This window comes from Muntiacus reevesi, chromosome 7 (assembly GCF_963930625.1).
Source record: "Muntiacus reevesi chromosome 7, mMunRee1.1, whole genome shotgun sequence".
Classification (NCBI taxonomy): Eukaryota; Metazoa; Chordata; class Mammalia; order Artiodactyla; family Cervidae; genus Muntiacus; species Muntiacus reevesi.
Window position 1 is genome coordinate 72,522,362 of NC_089255.1, and position 18,844 is coordinate 72,541,205.

Below are 18,844 nucleotides of genomic sequence, written 5' to 3' on the forward strand. Positions count from 1 at the left end.
TACAGTCCATGGGGTCACAAAGAGGTGGATGTGACTGAAGCGACATAGCATGCAGGCACATACAGGCTTTCTCTGGAAAGGGAGTGACTCACGGCTGGGCTGGGCTTGCCAGAATCATGGAAACCACAACACATCCCACATTCCTAAGTCTGGAGTCTTAACAGTCTCCTATGTACAGGCTAGTCCAGAACCAGAGCATCTGACCAAATTGCATTATTTCCCTGTATAATTTCTAGTTTCAAACACAAAAAGAAAAAAAAAGGGCAAGGGAGAAAGTCTGGGCTCTTTTATCTTTTATTAAAGTCAGACTAAAACTGGAATCAATCAGAGAAATCAGAATTTTATGCAAAAATACTCTGTTGGCATTTGGGAAACCTCATCTGAAGCCAAAGCTCACAGGACAAGAGGAAGTCAGGGAATTAAGGTCTCTTGGAAAAAGCAGGAAATATCGCCCAGCAAGATTTCACCATGTACTGTTAAGTTTGTGTAACTTGGTGCTTGAGGTAAACCAGATAATTAATGGCTACAAAACCACCACTCAGTTGTTGACATGGCCCAAGATCCTAAAGTACAGGCATCTGGTAAGGAATATTTTAGCAAATGGTCTTCAAACTTCTTCTAAACTCATACATATAAACTTTTGAAATTAAAGTACATTCTTGACCACTCTATTTAGACAAATAGTCACAATTGTATTGACTCATGGACCTATAAGAACAACCCTGAATTTACTTTTTTTATTTACTTTTATTACTTTTTTATTTACTCAAAAATTATTTTTAATATTCTAATATTCTGACTCAGATCAGTTTTTAATGTTTAAAAAGATTTATTCTCACATGGACAATATGATCCATATAAACAGCAGGTTAATAAAATTCTAACTTTTTTGACCATTTTTACTAGGATGTCATAAACATTTTCCCCTATAAATATTCACTTTGGCCAGGGAGGGGATGTGGTCGAGGAACATTAAATAGCAATGAAACAAGTTTAACTTGAGAAATACAGCATTGACATGATCCATCTTTGCATGTAATCCAATCTGTCAGGTTGGATTTCAAGTTAAAGATAAAAGACCCATAATTGGTTGCTTCAGCTCTCTTAAATGTCTGTTAAACTGCAGCCCACGTGGAAATCAGCTTGGACTTAAATATCTGTATCTGCTGGCACAGTGTTTAGGTTTATACACAGAGACAGCAAAATTTCACCCAATTTGATTTCCTGTTCTTTCCCAGGGTTTACTTGTAATAGAGGAACACAGGCTGAGCAGACATATGGAGTTTGAGAACTCCATATCTGAATTGAGTATTTACTCTGTGCCACATTTACTGCTGATCTCAGGTTCAAGGTCAAAGGGAGAACCTTCTCAAAGTTCTGCCAGACATGTCATCACGTGGTGCTCAAAGTGACCTTACTCGTCTTCAGGATGGAGTTCTTGACACTATCAATCACTCCGTTACCTGCACAGATTCGTTTGACTGCTGCCTTCACACTATTACAATTGTATTTTGTAAATGTATTATTACTATTGTAATTTATGTTATTACATATTCCAGATGTTTCACATAAACAAAATGAAAATAAAATTATAAATCACATGCAGTTGTAGGTGCCTTCAAATGTTTCAGTTGGCACTAAACATGAAACAATTCAACTTTCACACTTCTTACCTAACCTCAACTAACCGATCTCTGGTTGTTTAAACTATCTCAACTTTTCAGGCTGTTCATCAACATTTAGTTCTCACCTTCTTGAAACATGGTAGGATCATACTTCTGACCCTCATGTTGGGTAGCATGGAAATGTGACTTGCTTTGACCAATGAATGAATAGAAGTGTCACTTCTAGAGTGAAGCTTTAAGAGTCAGTGTATAATAGACTATTATTCTGGCATAAAAAGAATGAGATAATATCATTTGTAGTAAAGTGGGCAGACCTAGAGATTATCATACTAGGTGAAGTAAGCCACACAAATATCATATGATATTGCTTATATGTGGAATTGGAAACAAAGATACAAATCAGAAAACAAACTTAAGGTTTCTGTTCTACACATGCAATCATTTGATTTTTTGAAGATTCCACCTATATGTGGACACACAATATTTATCTTTCTTTGACTTATTTCACTAAGCATAATATTCTCTAGGTCCATCCACATTGCTGCAAATGGCCAAATTGCATTTTTTGTGGTTGAATAATATTCCATTATATATATATGTGTATATATATATATATACACACATTATATATATATAAAACACATCTTCTTAATCCAATCACCTGGTCATGGACAACTTGGTTTGCTTCCACATGTTGACTATTATAAACAATGCTATTATGAACAATGGGGTACATGTATCTTTTCCAATTAGTATTTTAATTTTTTTCCAGATATATACCAAAGAATGGAATTGATAGATCATATGGTAACTCTGTGTTGAAAAAGTCTATTGATGCCATTTTTACAACAGTATTACTTTTTAAATAAGGTATATACATATTTCTTTGACCTTTTTTGGGCTTCCCTGGTAGCTCAGTCAGTAAAGAAACTGCTGCAGTGCAGGAGACCCAGGTTCAATCCCTGGGTCAGGAAGATCCCCTGGAGAAGGAAATGGCAACCCACTACTGCAGTATTCTTGCCTGGAAAATTCTATAGACACAAGAGCCTGGTGGGCCACAGTCTATGGGGTCACAAGAGTTGAACATGACTTAGCGACTAAACCCCCACCACTGTGGTAACTCTACCTTTACATTTTTGAGGAAACTCTATACTGTTTTTCATAGTGGCAGCACGAATTTACACTTCCACCAACACTGTACAAAGGTTCCTTTTTCTCCACTTCCTTACCAACATTTGTTGCTTGTAAACTTTTTATGATAGCCATTCTAACAGTTGTGAAGTGATACCTCATTGAAATACATGTTATTTTAAATTATTGAGCATTGGGAGTTGCTATAGTAATATAATTTGGTAGAAACACAACAACCTAACCAAAACATTATCTCCTTATAGAAAAGAAATATTGGGACACTAAACACTATGGAAAATGTTACTACAATCCAACACAGAAGAAATATGAGAATATATTGATTATACAGTAGCATATGTATGTGGATATATATATTATTGATGCATGAGTGAGTGCACATGTGCTCAGTTGTGTTCGACTCTTTGCAACCCCATGGGCTGTAGTACACCAGGCTCCCCATCCAGGGAATTTTCCAGGCAAGAATACTATAGTGGTTTGCCATTTCCTACTGCAGGGGATCTTCCTGACCCAAGAATCAAACCACATCTCTTGCATCTCCTGCATTGGCAGGAAAATTCTTTATAACCACTTATTAAAACAGACTTCTCACCCTACCCCTCCAAAAAAAAAAAAAAAAAACCTGCCTCAAATCAATTGGATAATCTGAATTCTTAAAATCAATTCTCAAAAATCTCAAAGAAACACACAGGTCCCGCGTCAAAAATGTACTTGACCCATTTGTCAGAAACACTTGCAGAGTTTCACTTCTTTTCTAAGACTGAGGACATTAATCACACTCAGTGCTTCAAAGGGGTTTTGTTTTGAGTGACTCAACAGACAAATAAATTAGGTGCCAATGGCTCCTTTGTAATTGAAGAGGACCAGGCTGACCAAGGGGAGAAGACTAAATTAAAAATGGAACTGTTCAAGAAAAAGCCGCGTTTGGAGACCTGAAACAAACCAATAAAGCTGTCCCACACACTCTCATTTCCAAAAGTAAGGGTGAGCCAAGACATGTGTGTTTATTCACTAATAAGAAGATGCAAACATCCCACATCTGATTAATTTCTTATGTGCTACAACCGTAAAAATGTTTGTGTCTGGAATACACGTACGAGTGTTGAGCTCAAACGTGGCAGCTTATAAACCTGATCACACATCTTAAACCTAACAATCTACAAGAACGTTTCCCTTTGAAACAATGAAACTCTGGAAGGTTTTCTTCTTTATTGCCAGGACAAATTTCTTGCGGTTTCTCATTTAAGTATGTGAATAACTGTCCAGCTTTAATTTGCAGAGCTTTTAACTGGTGACTCAGTGAGGAATGATGTCATATATTATCCTCCAACGGCTGGTGTGCTTCCCTGTGTTTCTGTGGCGGACAGTACTCCGGGGTTTTCATCCTTTCGTCAGCCTCTTCCCAGCCAGCCACAGGCAAACAGGCTCCCCAGCCCTGGATGAAACAGGAAGTCTGACAGCTTGACTCTGCAGTGGGACCCCTAGTGTTTTCCCACTCCATGTCCTGGCAGCGTTCCCCAGAAATACAAACACACACACACAGAGCTCCCATTGTTGCAGCCTTCTCCAGCCCACTGATCCTAATATGGAATGCAGCAGGAAACCCATGATTTCCTGACACTCGGCAAGCTGGAGGAAGCAAGGAAAAACTCCATTAAAAAAGCCCAGCTTTCCTCCATGTTAGATGTGAAGTGGAAAATGGGGAAGATTTAGCAAAATCCCACAGTGTCTTCAGTCAGGCTTGGAGAACAGGGGACCAGAGTAAAACCCTCCAGCTGTTGAAATTTCTAGACTCCCAGGAAACCCCTAGAATTCAGTGAAGATGAGGATTTCTTAACTTGAACTGATGGGGGAAAGGGACAGATGCTTTTAATCACTCTCCCCAGTGCGTTACCTGTCCCGATCAGCATGGTAAGTGAGAGGGCATGTGCCAGCCACCTCGGGCGAGTCCGCAGGATCACAGTCACCCCAAGTAAGGCAGAGTGATCCCAAGCCTGCCGCGGGCTTCATGGGCTTTGGAAGAAGCGGGAGAAGCAACAACCACAGCACAGGCACAGCAGCTGGAGCGGCGAGCATGAACTGCCAGGAGGGAAATGAGAGCAGCTGCGGCTGCGGTGGCCACGAGGAGAAAAAGATGCTCAAGTGTGTGGTGGTGGGGGACGGCGCCGTGGGCAAGACCTGCCTGCTGATGAGCTACGCCAACGACGCCTTCCCCGAGGAATACGTGCCCACTGTGTTCGATCACTACGCAGGTAAGAAAAGGGGGAACCCTCCCCTGCGTACGGGACACGCGGTGTGGGAGGCGACATCCCTGCTTCAGAGGGGCCTGGCTTGTCTCCATTGTCAGTGCTGGGTGCAGGCCTGGCGGAAGCCAGGTAGCTGGGCATCACAGCAACCAAGGTCTGTGCTGTTGTTACAGCAACTTGTGTATCACTTTTATTGTAACACTTTTCTCCACTTAAACCAAATGAATAATGCTGGGGAAATACCCTGAACTGCCCTCTAGACTTTGGGGCTAGAGATGTTATTTAATATTTGTCCGAAGATTCATCAACCTTCTTTAATGTGAACATTATAAAATGTAGTGTAATTGCATCACAGTTCTTTTTAACTTTTTATTTTGTATTGGGGTATAGCTGATTAACAATGTGGTACGTCACAATTCTCTTTTACAAAAAAAAAAAACCCACTAGTTACACGACTGGTGAAAGAAGTGTTCTTGCCACTTCTCATATATTCACCCCATGCCATTTATAAATGAAATGCTTAAATTAGTAGCAATAGAACATTCATTTTTCCTTAATGATTGGTGCTATCCTGATGCAGTATGCTGATGTGGAAGTAGATTGAAGAAAAACTATTCAAAGATTTTAAATATCTGTTAGGCAATCTGTATTTTGATTAAAAGAGAAGTTTTTAATCAATATGTTTTAAAGGTAAAAATAAAGATTAATATAAAATTTCTTAATTACTTCAACATATGTCCCCAAAGCACAAAATATGGCATAAGATATTTTAAGGTCTGACAGTTAAGATACTGTAGTTACAACTTAATTCTTTTGGTTATATTGAGTGTTCCAGTTTGTCATGCGATCGCTTATCTAATTTTTTCCACTTTGACTCTCATTTTTCTCTTAATCTCTAAAGTAAATCCTATTAAACTTCTTAAAAGCAAATTCATAAAATGCTTCAATTTACAATAGCCTCGTTTTTATAACTTTTTGGAATATGATGAACTGTTTGATCACTATAAGATCAGCTTGAGTTACCAGAGATTTGAGATTTTGTGATAGGGAAATTTCTCTTCTTCACTTTGGCTTTGGGTCCAGGGTAGCAGAGGGGAAATAGCCCACAGGAAACCTGTTTGAGTGCTGGCTTTGCTGTGGGGCTATTTGAAATCCTTTCTGTAGGAAGTAGCTTCTTTTCCAGAATGAAACAATCACCTACGTCTCCTCTTCCTGCTAGATGTACCTGATTTATGACACTGTTACGTAGCAGACAGGGAGAAAACCACAGTGAAAATAGTATCCACTCTCTAGCAGGTTTTTCTATATTTGTAGAAATTAAGAGCAAATTTGAATGCTAATTCCCTTAAGCTTTTCTGAAATTATAGTGGCTGTGCCCAGGGAAGGGTTTCCCTGCTCGCTCAGACGGTAAAGAATCTGCTTGCATGTGGGAGACCTGGGTTTGATCCCTGGTTTGAGAAAATCCCCTGGAGAAGAGAATGGCAACCCACGCCAGTATTCTTGCCTGGGAAACCCCATGGACAGACAAGCCTGGTGGGCTACAGTCCATGGGGTCACAAAGAGTCAGACATGACTGAGCGACTAAGCAGACACACACATACATGCCCAGAGAAGAACATTTTAAAGACAACAGAAAGAAGAGAAGTGCACATAGACTTTCACCCTGAGGGGGGGAAAAAATCTAATTGTAAGATTAGGTCTGCAACTTAAGAAAATTATTAGGATCTTGACCTATAAACATCTTAGCAAAGGCTATTTATTCTACATTCTCTTTCTGCCAGGCTAGGGAACTGGCAGGTTGCTGCTGTTGTTCAGTCACTAAGTCTTGTCCAACTCTTTGTGGACAACTCTTTGTGTCCAACTCTTTGTGACCTCTTGGACTTCAGCACACCAGGCTTCCCTGTCTTTCACTATTTCCCGGAGTTTGCTCAGATTCAAGTCCATTGAGTCAATGATGCCATCCAGCCATCTCATCCTCTGGTGTCCCCTCCTCCTCCTGCCCCCAATCTTTCGCAGCACCAGGGTCTTTTCCAATGAGTTGGTTCTTGGCATCAGGTGGCCAGAGAATCAAAACTTCACTTTCAGCATCAGTCCTTCCAATGAATATTCAGGGTTCTTTTTCTTTAGGATTGACTGGTTTGATCTCCTTGCAGTCCAAAGGACTACCTAATTTCAACTGCTAACAAAAAAAAAATAGAACCCACAAGGTTTCGAGTGCTTTTAAAAATTGCATATTCATGGGGCTTCCCTAGTGGTTCAGTGGTTAAGAATCTGCCTTGGAATGAAGAGGACTCACTGGTTGGGGAGCTAAGATCGCACATGCCGTGGCCAAAGAAGCCCATGTGCCACAACTAGAGGGCCCGCAAGCTGCACTGAAAGATCCCACATGCTGCAACTAAGAACCAAAGCAGCCAAAATTGAAATAAGTAAATAAATAATTTTTTTTAATTACATATCCCATCTCCAACTTTTGGGTGAACCAATTACAGCAGAGTGTCAGAAAGAACAACGATAAAACTGTCCTTAGAGGTAAAATCAGCCTATAAAAAACATTAGAGAACAAACAAAGGCTGGATCACCACTGGATTTCACCAAAGACAGATTATTTTGTTGCAGTTGTATATATACTTGCTGTTATTTGAGCATTAAAGCACCTAGATTTTGGCTATTCCTTGTTTTAGCTCTCAAGATACACAGCCACTATTGAAAAGCAATATTTTGCTTATAGTTCAGTTGAGTTCAGTCGCTCACTCATGTCCAACTCTTTGTGACACCATGAACAGCAGCACGCCAGGCCTCCCTGGCCATCACCAACTCCCGGAGTTTATCCAAACTCACGTCCGTTGAGTCGGTGATGCCATCCAGCCATCTCATCCTCTGTCGTCCCCTTCTCCTCCTGCCCTCAATCTTTCCCAGCATCAGGGTCTTTTCAAATGAGTCAGCTCTTCACATCAGGTACCCAAAGTATTGGAGTTTCAGCTTCAACATCAGTCCTTCCAGTGGACACCTAGGACTGATCTCTTTTAGGATGGACTCATTGGATCTCCTTGCAGTCCAAGGGACTCTCAAGAGTCGTCTCCAACACCACAGTTCAAAAGCATCAATTGTTCCGTGCTCAGCTTTCTTTAGAGTCCAACTCTCACATCCATACATGACCACTGGAAAAACCATAGCCTTGACTAGATGAACCTTTGTTGGCAAAGTAATGTCTCTGCTTTTTAACATGCTGTCTAGGTTGGTCATAACTTTCCTCCCAAGGAGCAAGTGTTTTTTAATTTCATGGCTGTAATCACCATCTGCAGTGATTTTGGAGCCCAAAAAAATAAAGTCTGCCACTGTTTCTACTATTTCTCCATCTATCTGCCATGAAGTGATGGGACCAGATGCCATGATCTTAGTTTTCTGAATATTGAGCTTTAAGCCAACATTTTCACTCTCCTCTTTCACTTTCATCAAGAGGCTCTTTAGTTCGTCTTCACTTTCTGCCACAACCGTGGTGTCATCTGCGTATCTGAAGTTATTGATATCTCTCCCGGCAATCTTGATTCCAGCTTGTGCTTCTTCTAGCCCAGTGTTTCTCATGATGTACTCTGCATATAAGTTAAATAAGCAGGGTGACAATATACAACCTTGACATACTCCTTTTCCTGCTTGGAACCAGTCTGTTGTTCCATGTCCAGTTCTAACTGTTGCTTCCTGACCTGCATACAGGTTTCTCAAGAGACAGGTCAGGTGGTCTGGTATTCCCACCTCTTTCAGAATTTTTCATAGTTTATTATGATTCACACAAAGGCTTTGGCATAGTCAATAAAGCAGAAATAGACATTTTTCTGGAACTCTCTTGCTTTTTTGATGATCCAGCAGATGTCGGCAATTTGATCTCTGGTTCCTCTGTCTTTTCTAAAACCAATTTGAACATCTGGAAGTTCTTGGTTCATGTATTGCTGAAGCCTGGCTTGGAGAATTTTGAGCATTACTTTACTAGTGTGTGAGATGAGTGCAATTGTGTGGTAGTTTGAGCATTCTTTGGCATTGCCTTTCTTTGGGATTAGAATGAAAACTGACCTTTTCCAGTCCTGTGGCCACTGCTGAGTTTTCCAAATTTGCTGGCATATTGAATGCAGCACTTTCACAGCATCATCTTTTAGGATTTGAAATAGCTCAACTGGAATTCCATCACCTCTACTAGCTTTGCTCGTAGTGATGCTTCCTAAGGCCCACTCGACTTCACATTCCAGGATATCTGGCTCTAGGTGAGTGATCACACCATCATGATTACCTGGGTCATGAAGATCTATTTTGTACAGTCTGTACAGTTCTTCTGCTCATAGTAGGCACTCCCAAACATTGTTGCTTTTACGCTTCGTACCTTTTTTAAGTACACAGTGTCTCACATCTTTAAGGGAAATAACAATATGGGCCATATACTTCTAGAAGCCCAATGAAGTGAACATTTTCATCAGTAGAGGGATCTTCTCCACCACAAAGACCATAACTCTCTTTATCACCATCCTCTTCATGTATGAACTGATTGAATGTAAACCCTGACACAATCACGTGAGAATCCACTCATGATCTCTTCTCCATGTGGAGAAGTATTTGATATCTAGTCCCTGAGTCCTACTGGCTCATTCTGCAGTGACAACCTGCAACTAGTTTACTGAGTCTTTGGAAAACTGAAGTCAAGAAATTCAGAAAAATTCAAGTCAAAGAGAGCCTATCCCTTAAAGAAGTGAAAGGGCTTCGCTTCTGGTTCCGCTGGTAAAGAATCCGGCTGCAATGTAGGAGACTGGGTTCGATCCCTGGTTTGGGAAGATTCCCTGGAGAAGAGAAAAGCTATCCACTCCAGTATTCTGGCCTGGAGAATTTCATGAGCTGCAGAGACTTTTCCCTAATAATTAACTATCTTAGAAAGATAAAGATATAATAGTATGGTCACATTAGCATACTGCTCAAAGTAGTGAGCTCTGAAGCCAGACAGCCCAATTCTAATACTGACTCTGCCATTACTGTGTGGCCTTAAGTTAGTTGCTCAACTTCTCTGTGCCTCAGTTGTCATGAATCTTTTAAAGGGACAGTAGAGATATTAATGTCCGAGAACAAAATAAATACACATAGTTCTTAGAACAGTGTCTTACATATGGTTTTAAGTGTTAGGTACATAGCAGCTACTATGATTAAGCATAGGGATGAGACAGTTAGATAGCATCACCAATTCAATGGACATGAATTTGAGCAAACTCTAGGAGAGTGTGAAGGATGGGGAAGCCTGGTGTGCATGGGGTCACAAAGAGTCAGACACAACTTAGCGACTGAACAACAAAATCTTATATACACAAAGAATAAACAAGGTCTTACTGCATGGCATGGGGAATTACATTCAATATCCTGTGAAAAACCATAATGGAAAAGAATTTTTAAAATTATATATATATATATATATATATATATATATATGTACACACACACACACGTATAACTAAATCACTTTGCTGTATAGCAGAAATTAACACAATGTTGTAAATCAACTATACTTCAATTAAAAAAAAAAAAGAATATGGTCTCTATACTTGAACACAGCTGTGAAAGGGAATTAAAGTATAATTAAAAGATAAAGGCTACAGCCAGGAAGAATATCATTACAAGAGTGTCCTCCAAATGGAGCAGGGTATGATTCAATGTGTATATTGTCCTTATAATATAGTCATCATGTTTACTGATAATTGATAAATATGTCTACATGGAATAATTGTAGCTGGATATTCACTTGAGAGGAAATATTAGTTTTGCATGAGTGATTGTAAAAAAATCAACAACCAACGAGAAAAGAAATGTTTTTAAGTTTTATGAATCTTGGTTGTTTTCCCTCCCTCCTACCTACCAGAATCCAAAAGTACATCTGCCAAAAAAAAAGGTACATCTGCTCAATGTAGCTTTCCTTGACTCCCCAAGGAAAATTCCTTGTTCCTTCTTCAACCCATGTCCAGAAATGTGTCAACATTGCTAGAACACAACTTTCACAGTTGACAGCAATTTGCTTGATTTCCTTACTTCCCCACTGCCACTATACTATGAGCTCCTGAAAGAAAGGGTCATGTCTTGTCAAAACCAGAGTTCTATTCTATGTTATTGGGACTTCCTTGATGGTCCAGGAGTTATGACCCCAAGCTCTCACTGCCAAGGACCCAGGTTCAAACCCTGGTCAGGGAACTAAGATCCCAAAAGCTGTAGTGTGGCCAAAAAGGAGAAAAAGACTCTCAGTCTGCATCTTACTTGGTCTCTTGGAGGCTTTTCTTATGGTTTATACTCTCCTTCTGGAAACACTTCCTCGGTTCCTGAGATATAACATTCCCCTAGGTTTTATTCCCCTCGATGGCAGTTCTCTCTCTTCTCTCCCCTGCTGTCTTCTCCATCTCTTCCCTGCCACTGTACATCAGCATACTATAATATTCAGTCTCTCCATACTCTTCTCTATCTGTGCCCAGGTTGATTGTATCTAGGCTCATGGACTTAAATACTATTTATACACTGATAACTCCAAAATGTATATCCCTACCACACACACCCACAAAAAATACCCTGACTCAGATTCATATACCCAACTGTTCATCTGGATATCTAACAGACATCTCAAACTTAACCTGTCCAAAGCAGAATATTTTTAATTCTCCCGATCTACTCCTCCCCTAGTGTTCCCAGTAAAAGTATATGATTACCATTTTCCACCCAGTTGCTCAGAACAAAAACTTTGGTATTATCCTTAACTCATTTCTCCTTTTGACAGTACCCTCCATATCTCTCCAGCCAAACCACTAGTTTTTACCCCTTCCTACTACGAATCAGATCAACATTCATAATACATCTCAAGCCTGATCACTTCGCACCACTCCTCTGCTTTCATTCTTGTCCATGCTACCATCACTTCTCATCCAAACTGCTATAATCACTTCCCAAGTCCCTGCTTCCAGTCTGGCCCCCTCCAGTCAGTTTTTCACAGAGGGACTACCCACAGTCCCAAATCCACCAATCACTTCCCTTCCCCCTAAGACTCCATCATTTATCACAGTCCCCAAGGCACTCCATGACTTGGGCCCTGTTGTCTCTCCAGCCTCCAGTCCTAACACTCTGCTCTGCAGTAGTTTTGCTCAAGCCACACCAGTCATCTTGACGTTCTTCAGCCACACCAAACTCCTTGCCTTGAAGATTATGTTCTTGCTCTTCCCCCAACCCAACCTTATTCCCTCCAGATCCCCCTCAGTCTCAGCTGATCACAATGTTTAACGCGTTCACACACACAAACACACATGCCTACAGAGTCAGTCTTTAACTTTTTATCCTGCTTCATCTTTCTTCATAAGATTTAATACTACTTGACATTATACTTATATTTGTTTGCTTACTATTTTTATCCTACACTGGAATGTAAACTCCATGAAGGCAAGGGCTTTGTCTTGTTCACTGCCCTATCTCCATCTTCTAAAATAGAACTCAAACTCCAGTGTACTCTAAATAGACAGTTATTGAATTAATGAATTAGAATGTCTTAATCATCTCATTCCTCCTGTGCTTAGACAAATTCCTGGTCCATTAAAACTTTGAATAAACTTTGAATAAATGAACAAATTGTCAGTCCAATAGATGTCTCTTTAGGAAGGAAGATATGAAATATTTATTAAATATATTATATTTTTGAACTATTTTGTTCACATTTTAAATAATCATTTTATCTCTACTGGAATTATAATACAGCATTGAATTTTCTTGATCTAATGGACCAATGTCATGTCTATTTGCTCAGTCGTGTCCGACTCTTTGCAACTGCATGGACTGTAGCCTGCCAGCCTTCTTTATCCATGGAATTCTCCAGGAAAGAATACTGGAGTGGGTTTTCATTTCCTTCTCCAGGGGGTCTTCCCAACCTAATGATCAAAACTGGGTCTACCACATTGCAGGCAGATTCTTTACCAGCTGAGCCACCAGGGAAGCCCAATGTATTCAATGCATAAATTTCATTTGGAAACAGACAGGATGCACTCAAATTCCTCCATTTACATTATATTTAAAAGTTTACATAAATTTTGAGTGGCCCACTCATTTATAGTTCTTTATAAAAGAGCATGTTCTGGAGTAACTCCAAGTTTAACTAAGAGCTAGGTCTAAAAACTGGGGACAGTTAAAGGAAGATTTAAAAGTCCACAAATACGCCTAAGAAACATCTCTGGACACTGTTTCCTACTCCCAAGGATGACTCGAGGTGTCCTAACAACCTTTAGAGATTTCACAGCTTATCACATGTGTATCACATATGTATCACATATATATCTTCTCCCATCCTGGCTTCATCTTATCATCAGCTTTGAGTTTTGTGGCAGATGTCTCACTGAAAAAATAGTATCAATTAATGTTTCACACCACATATGTCATAAGGATAACACTTGCGTTTCTAGTTTAGTTAGATTGTAAGTTGAGTTGGATCATGCTTGTGGTTTGTCTTTTGATGTGTGTGGCTGCATAAAAGAATCCCATTCAAGTTAAAGCCTCTGCCTGACATACATCATTCACCATTTCATTTATCCTCTGTATGAGAGTCATGTCTGTGGCTCTTTCGCCTATCACCCATCTCTCTAGGAAAACCACCTGTGTTTAAAAAATTTATGTTGTCACTACTTGCAAACCCAGGCTGCCTATGCAGGAAATTAACACAATTTGTGGAAAAGGGAAAAACAGCTATTTGCTCTATCAGCTGAGTGAGATGTAAAAGGATGTTGTTTTCACAGAGAGCTGAAAGTCAATTCTAAACTTTTTCCACCTAATTAAATGATGATTGGTCCAAGGTAGACTCCATCATAACCCTAATGGCCAGAGCATGGGGAGGAAACTATGTCCAATCCAGAAGGAAAAAAATAAAATAATAGTGAATAAAACAAAGCCCCAGTCCTATACAGTGTTATGACACAGTTCTGCCCCTTTGGGAATATTTACTCAGGAGTTTCTCTTTTGTTCTTTCTAAAGATACCTGAGAGTCTCTGGAGAATGGATGAGATTCATTTTTTGTAAGCCAAAAGAAAACCTAAAACACCTCTCATGGGATGATAAAATAAATCACCAGGCTTTTAACCTTGGGCAAAAATATAAAAGAAGTATGTGAAAGAGGAGACAAGAATGAGCCAGTCAAATCTCTCTATTCAAAAACCCAACATGATGCTCAAAAGTCCAATATCTCATAAGTATTCCAGACTCCAATGTCTCTTTGCGAGGCAGTGTGATAGTGCAATGAGTGTCTGATGTTTTTTCTGGACTCTTGGAGGCCACATCAAAGGTAGAGTAATAGGAATTGTATAGATAGTTCCTTCCACAGTCTACATTGTGATGCCTATGAGCACGAGCACATTCAGAGGTTCAGGGGTGGAAATTACACTCAGAAAGCCAAAGCATACTGCAGAAGAGTAAACTGTGAGCTTCATCTCTTAGGACTAAGAAAGAATAGAAGAGGGAAAAAGAGGATTAAGTATCTGTGACCCAAGAAAAGTCATGCTCCTGGGATTAGAAACTACATCTGCAGTTCATAACCCTCCTGCATTCCAGATTTAGCTGGCAACAAACCAAGGCCTATGACCAATGCAGGCTTCAGTGGACAGACTCCCTGTGACCAAGACTTTTAGTTCCACACGGCCTGGCTCCTTTGACTGCCCAATCTAGGCAATCCTTCATAAAGTTTACTACTGATTGGCCAACAAGGTTGGGCTTCAGGAAATCAGTACTTCATCTCCAGGATGGCATTTTCAGAATCTACCATCACGCCCTCTTGTTGTGGGCCAAAGAGAAAACTTGGCTCAGTGATGGCCCAGTACCTTGGATATCTTTGTTTTGGAATGTATTTGGCCTATTCCACAAAGGCAACAGAAAGGAGGGCAACTCAACTGAGGCCTCTGAGGAAAGGACAGGTATGAAAACTCAATAGAAATCATCTCGCTCACCAAGTCTGAGCACAAGATCACAAGGATCTACAGAGGTCCTACCCTCTGTGTATAGACACAGGTTCTAATAAGACTGAAATTTTAGTTTCCCACAAACAAAAATCAAGGCCATCCCTTGGTTAGTTAGCAGAATCCAAACAGTTAATTTTCCGAGTATAACTCGGTCAAGATAAATTCCACCATGAACTCAATAGGGACCCACTGTGAATCACTGAGTGGCCTGGCATCGTTCCTGAATACTCTGAAGTCCACGAACTTTTTGGATGTGCCTAATTCTCACCAGACAAAAGGACCTATTCATGTGTATTCATTCAGCGTTTTGTATTGGTTCACAATACAGCTTTTATTTATGATGTTCCTCATTCGCAGTCTCAGTTTGAATTTCATTATGGCCACGTGTAATCCTACAAGCAGTGTGGTACTATTTAATTGCAAAACCCAGATGCTACTAGAATATGTACTAACAACAATAACAATAGCTACACACTTACAAAGTCCTTGCTATGAGCATATTTTGAGATGTTTTCATACATCAATTCATTGTATTCTCATAAATGATCCTATGAGGTATTAATTTTCCTAAATTTGACTGATGAGGAAACCAAGTCTCAAAGTTATTAACCAATTTGCTAAGGTTAAATAACTTGTAATGAAGTAAGCGGAGGCCATGAAACAGTAAATAAACAATGTAAGCAGTGTGTAGGTTTACAGCTAATAACATTAATCAGAAAGTCACAGTTAGTTAGGATATGCTAACCTGTTCTAACAAATAGACCCAAACATGTAAGGGATTAACACCTTGCTAATTTATGTTCCTGAATAGGTACTCATGTCAGTTGGGCAGCTTTCCTTCATTTAGTCATTTAGGGACACAAGTTCTTTGCATCCTGTGATCCCACCATTCCTTAAGATCTCCCATCCAACCAGACTACTGAGAAAGAGCATGGTGGAGAGGCTTGCATGGAAAGTTTTATGTACCAGGCCTGGAAGTGACAGACATCATTTCCAGTCAAACTCCAGAGCAGATGACTTAGTCATGAGGCCACACCTATGTCTAAGGGAAGCTGGGAAATAATCACAAACCTGCCTATGTTCCCAGAAGGGGGAAGAATGAATTTTAATGGAATCTAGCCATCTCTGTTTGCATCAAACTCTCTAGCCACCAAATATTCCTGCACATTTTTTCCTACATGTAAAACAAAATTTTTCTCAAGAGAGATCACAGAGTCCAATATTTCAGTGAAGCAGGTTGAAATCTAGCATCTGCAAGTGATGCCTGGTCCTTTCCATTTGATGGAGACATGATTCCTGTGGTCAGTAGAAGACTCATTATCTCCCCCATATATATAATCACCTCTTAGCCAATGATAGAAGAGATGGGATAACCAAAATACCCAAACCCCCTTTCAGAAAAGAAAAGAATAGGAGAAACGTAGCAATAGCAGAATCCAGATAGCAAATGTTGGGAAGACTCCCTGACCTAGCAGTGGGAGACCTTTCTTGAACTGACCCTTATGTTGTTCTCCAGGAGGAATTTCTTTGTCCATTATTCTGAACTTCCCCTAGCTTGGGTCTCTGGGGAGTTCTTCTTCCTCTTCCATTATCCTTCATGACACACATCTGAATTGGGCCTCAGGGACTCTGTCTTTCTTAAGAGTCACACAACTTTCACAGTCTGCCTCTTGCTTGTGCAATTTCACGGCTCAAGCATTATTTTCATAGTCATAAGAGCATTTAGTCCAAGTTTGGAGTTTCTTTGGAAATGCAGTTCTCTCAAGAACTTATTAGGTTTCTGGTTAGTTCTCAGTACCCGGTAACCACATCCAAGACTGAAGCGAGTCTTTCCTAGACATACTTCTTCAAAATACTTTGTCTGCCTCATCTAGCCAATGCCTGTTGCTCTCAAATTAACAATAGCTACGTGGAGGGCATATGAAGCAAAAGACTTTATGTGACTTCATGTGACTTCCTGTGATTCTGCTGTTGGGTAGGACTTCGTGTTGCTCTATATCTAGACAGAATATGAGAGGATATGGAGGGCAAGGAGTGGTGATCTGGGCCAGGTCTGCAAGTGGCAGGCATGACATCTCTTTATATTTCTTTGGAGAGAAGTTAAACCCTAGGTCACACTTAGAGAAGTTAGCTATATGCCCAAAGAAAGAGTGAACAGATTTCAATGAACACTTAGTAATCATCATCACACTCGCTAAGCTGGAATTTCTTACATCAAATACAATAAACTCATAAACAATACAAATTTCCCTAAGGATCATATTTAGATGTTCATTCAACTACAAATGAAATACCTGTATTTCCCAAATTTTCCCAGTACCTGCTTGTCAAAAATGCAGATTCTGCAAATTGGTGCAGCCACTATGGAAAACAATATGGAGGTTCCTTAAAAAACTAAATATAGAGCTACCATGTTGTCGTTGTTCAGTTTCCCAGTTTGTCCATCCCTTTGTGACCCCATGGACTGCAGCACACCAGCCTCTCTGTCCCTCACCATCTCCCGAAATTTGCCCAAGTTCATGTCCATTGCATGGCCATCCAGCCATCTCATTCTCTGACACCCTCTTCTTCTGCCCTCAATCTTTCCCAGCATCAGGGTCTTTTCCAATGCACTAGCTGTTTGCATCAGATGACCAAAATACTGGAGTTTCAGCTTCAGCATCAGTCCTTCCAATGAGTATTCAGTAACTTCTCTTAAGATTGACTGGTTTGATCCCCTTGATGTCCAAGGGACTCTCAGGGGTCTTCTCCAGCACCACAGTTCAAAGGCATCAATTCTTTGGTGCTCCACCTTCTTTACGGTCCAGCTCTCACAACCATACATGACCACTGGGAAGACCAGTGGTCTTCATGTGGTAGCTGGATCACATGGTAGCTCTTTTTGTTTTTTGTTTCTAACAAAAGGACAAAAAGAGCTACCATGTGGTCCAGCAGTCCCACTCATTGGCATATATCCAGAAAAGATGAAGTCCAATTGAAAAAGATACTTGCTCCTCAATGTTTATAGCAACACTATTTACAATAGCCAAATCATGGAAATGACCCAAGTGCTCATCAACAGATGATTGGTTTAAGATGTACTGTGTATCTATAGTATGTATGTACACACACACACACACACACACACACACACACACACACACGGAGTGGAATATTACTCAGTCATTAAAAAAGAATGAAATATTGCCATTTGCAGCAAACGTGGGTGGATCTGGAGAATAACAATATAATAAGTGAATAAGTGAAGAAAGTCAGACAGAGAAAGACAAATATTATATGACATCAGTTATACAGGGAATCTAAAAAATAATACAGATGAATCTATGTACAAAACAGAGGCATACTCACAGACATAAAAATCAAACTTATGGTTATGAAAGGGGAAAGACAGTGGGGGGAAGGATAAATTAGAAGTATAGGATTAATGGATATATACTACTATACAAAAATAGAAAGGCAACAAAACTTACCTGTATAACACAGGGAATAATATTCAAGATTTGTGATATACATATACAGATTATTTTCAATCATATTTCCATTTTAAAAAAGGAAAACTATATTTCAATTTAAAAAGGAAAAAAAGATGCAGATTTCTTTGGTTCTTGCCAGAACTTCTATACCAGAGAAAGAGCTGTAAATATAAATTTCAACAAGCAACCTAAGAATTTCTTATTAGGTGAACATATGAAATGATCATTTTGTAGTTCAAAATCATTTGGGTATCATAAGTTCATATGGTTCAATCTAATATAATTTAGAACGTTCAGAAAATCTTTCTTTATGCTATAAAGATGCCTAAAAATCAAGAGAAAAATGCTATAAGCAACCATCA

At 39.8% G+C, this 18,844-nt stretch overlaps 1 protein-coding gene across 1 annotated transcript in view; it reads left to right on the forward strand.

Moving 5' to 3' along the window:
* Nucleotides 1-4,330: 4,330 nt before the first annotated feature.
* RHOJ (ras homolog family member J) overlaps nt 4,331-18,844 on the forward strand; it is a 91,969-nt gene continuing 77,455 nt past the window's right edge. The window contains exon 1 of the mRNA XM_065940925.1: nt 4,331-5,026. Coding sequence (XP_065796997.1) covers nt 4,783-5,026 — 244 coding nt within the window. The 5' untranslated portion in view covers nt 4,331-4,782. The remainder of the gene's footprint in view (nt 5,027-18,844) is intronic.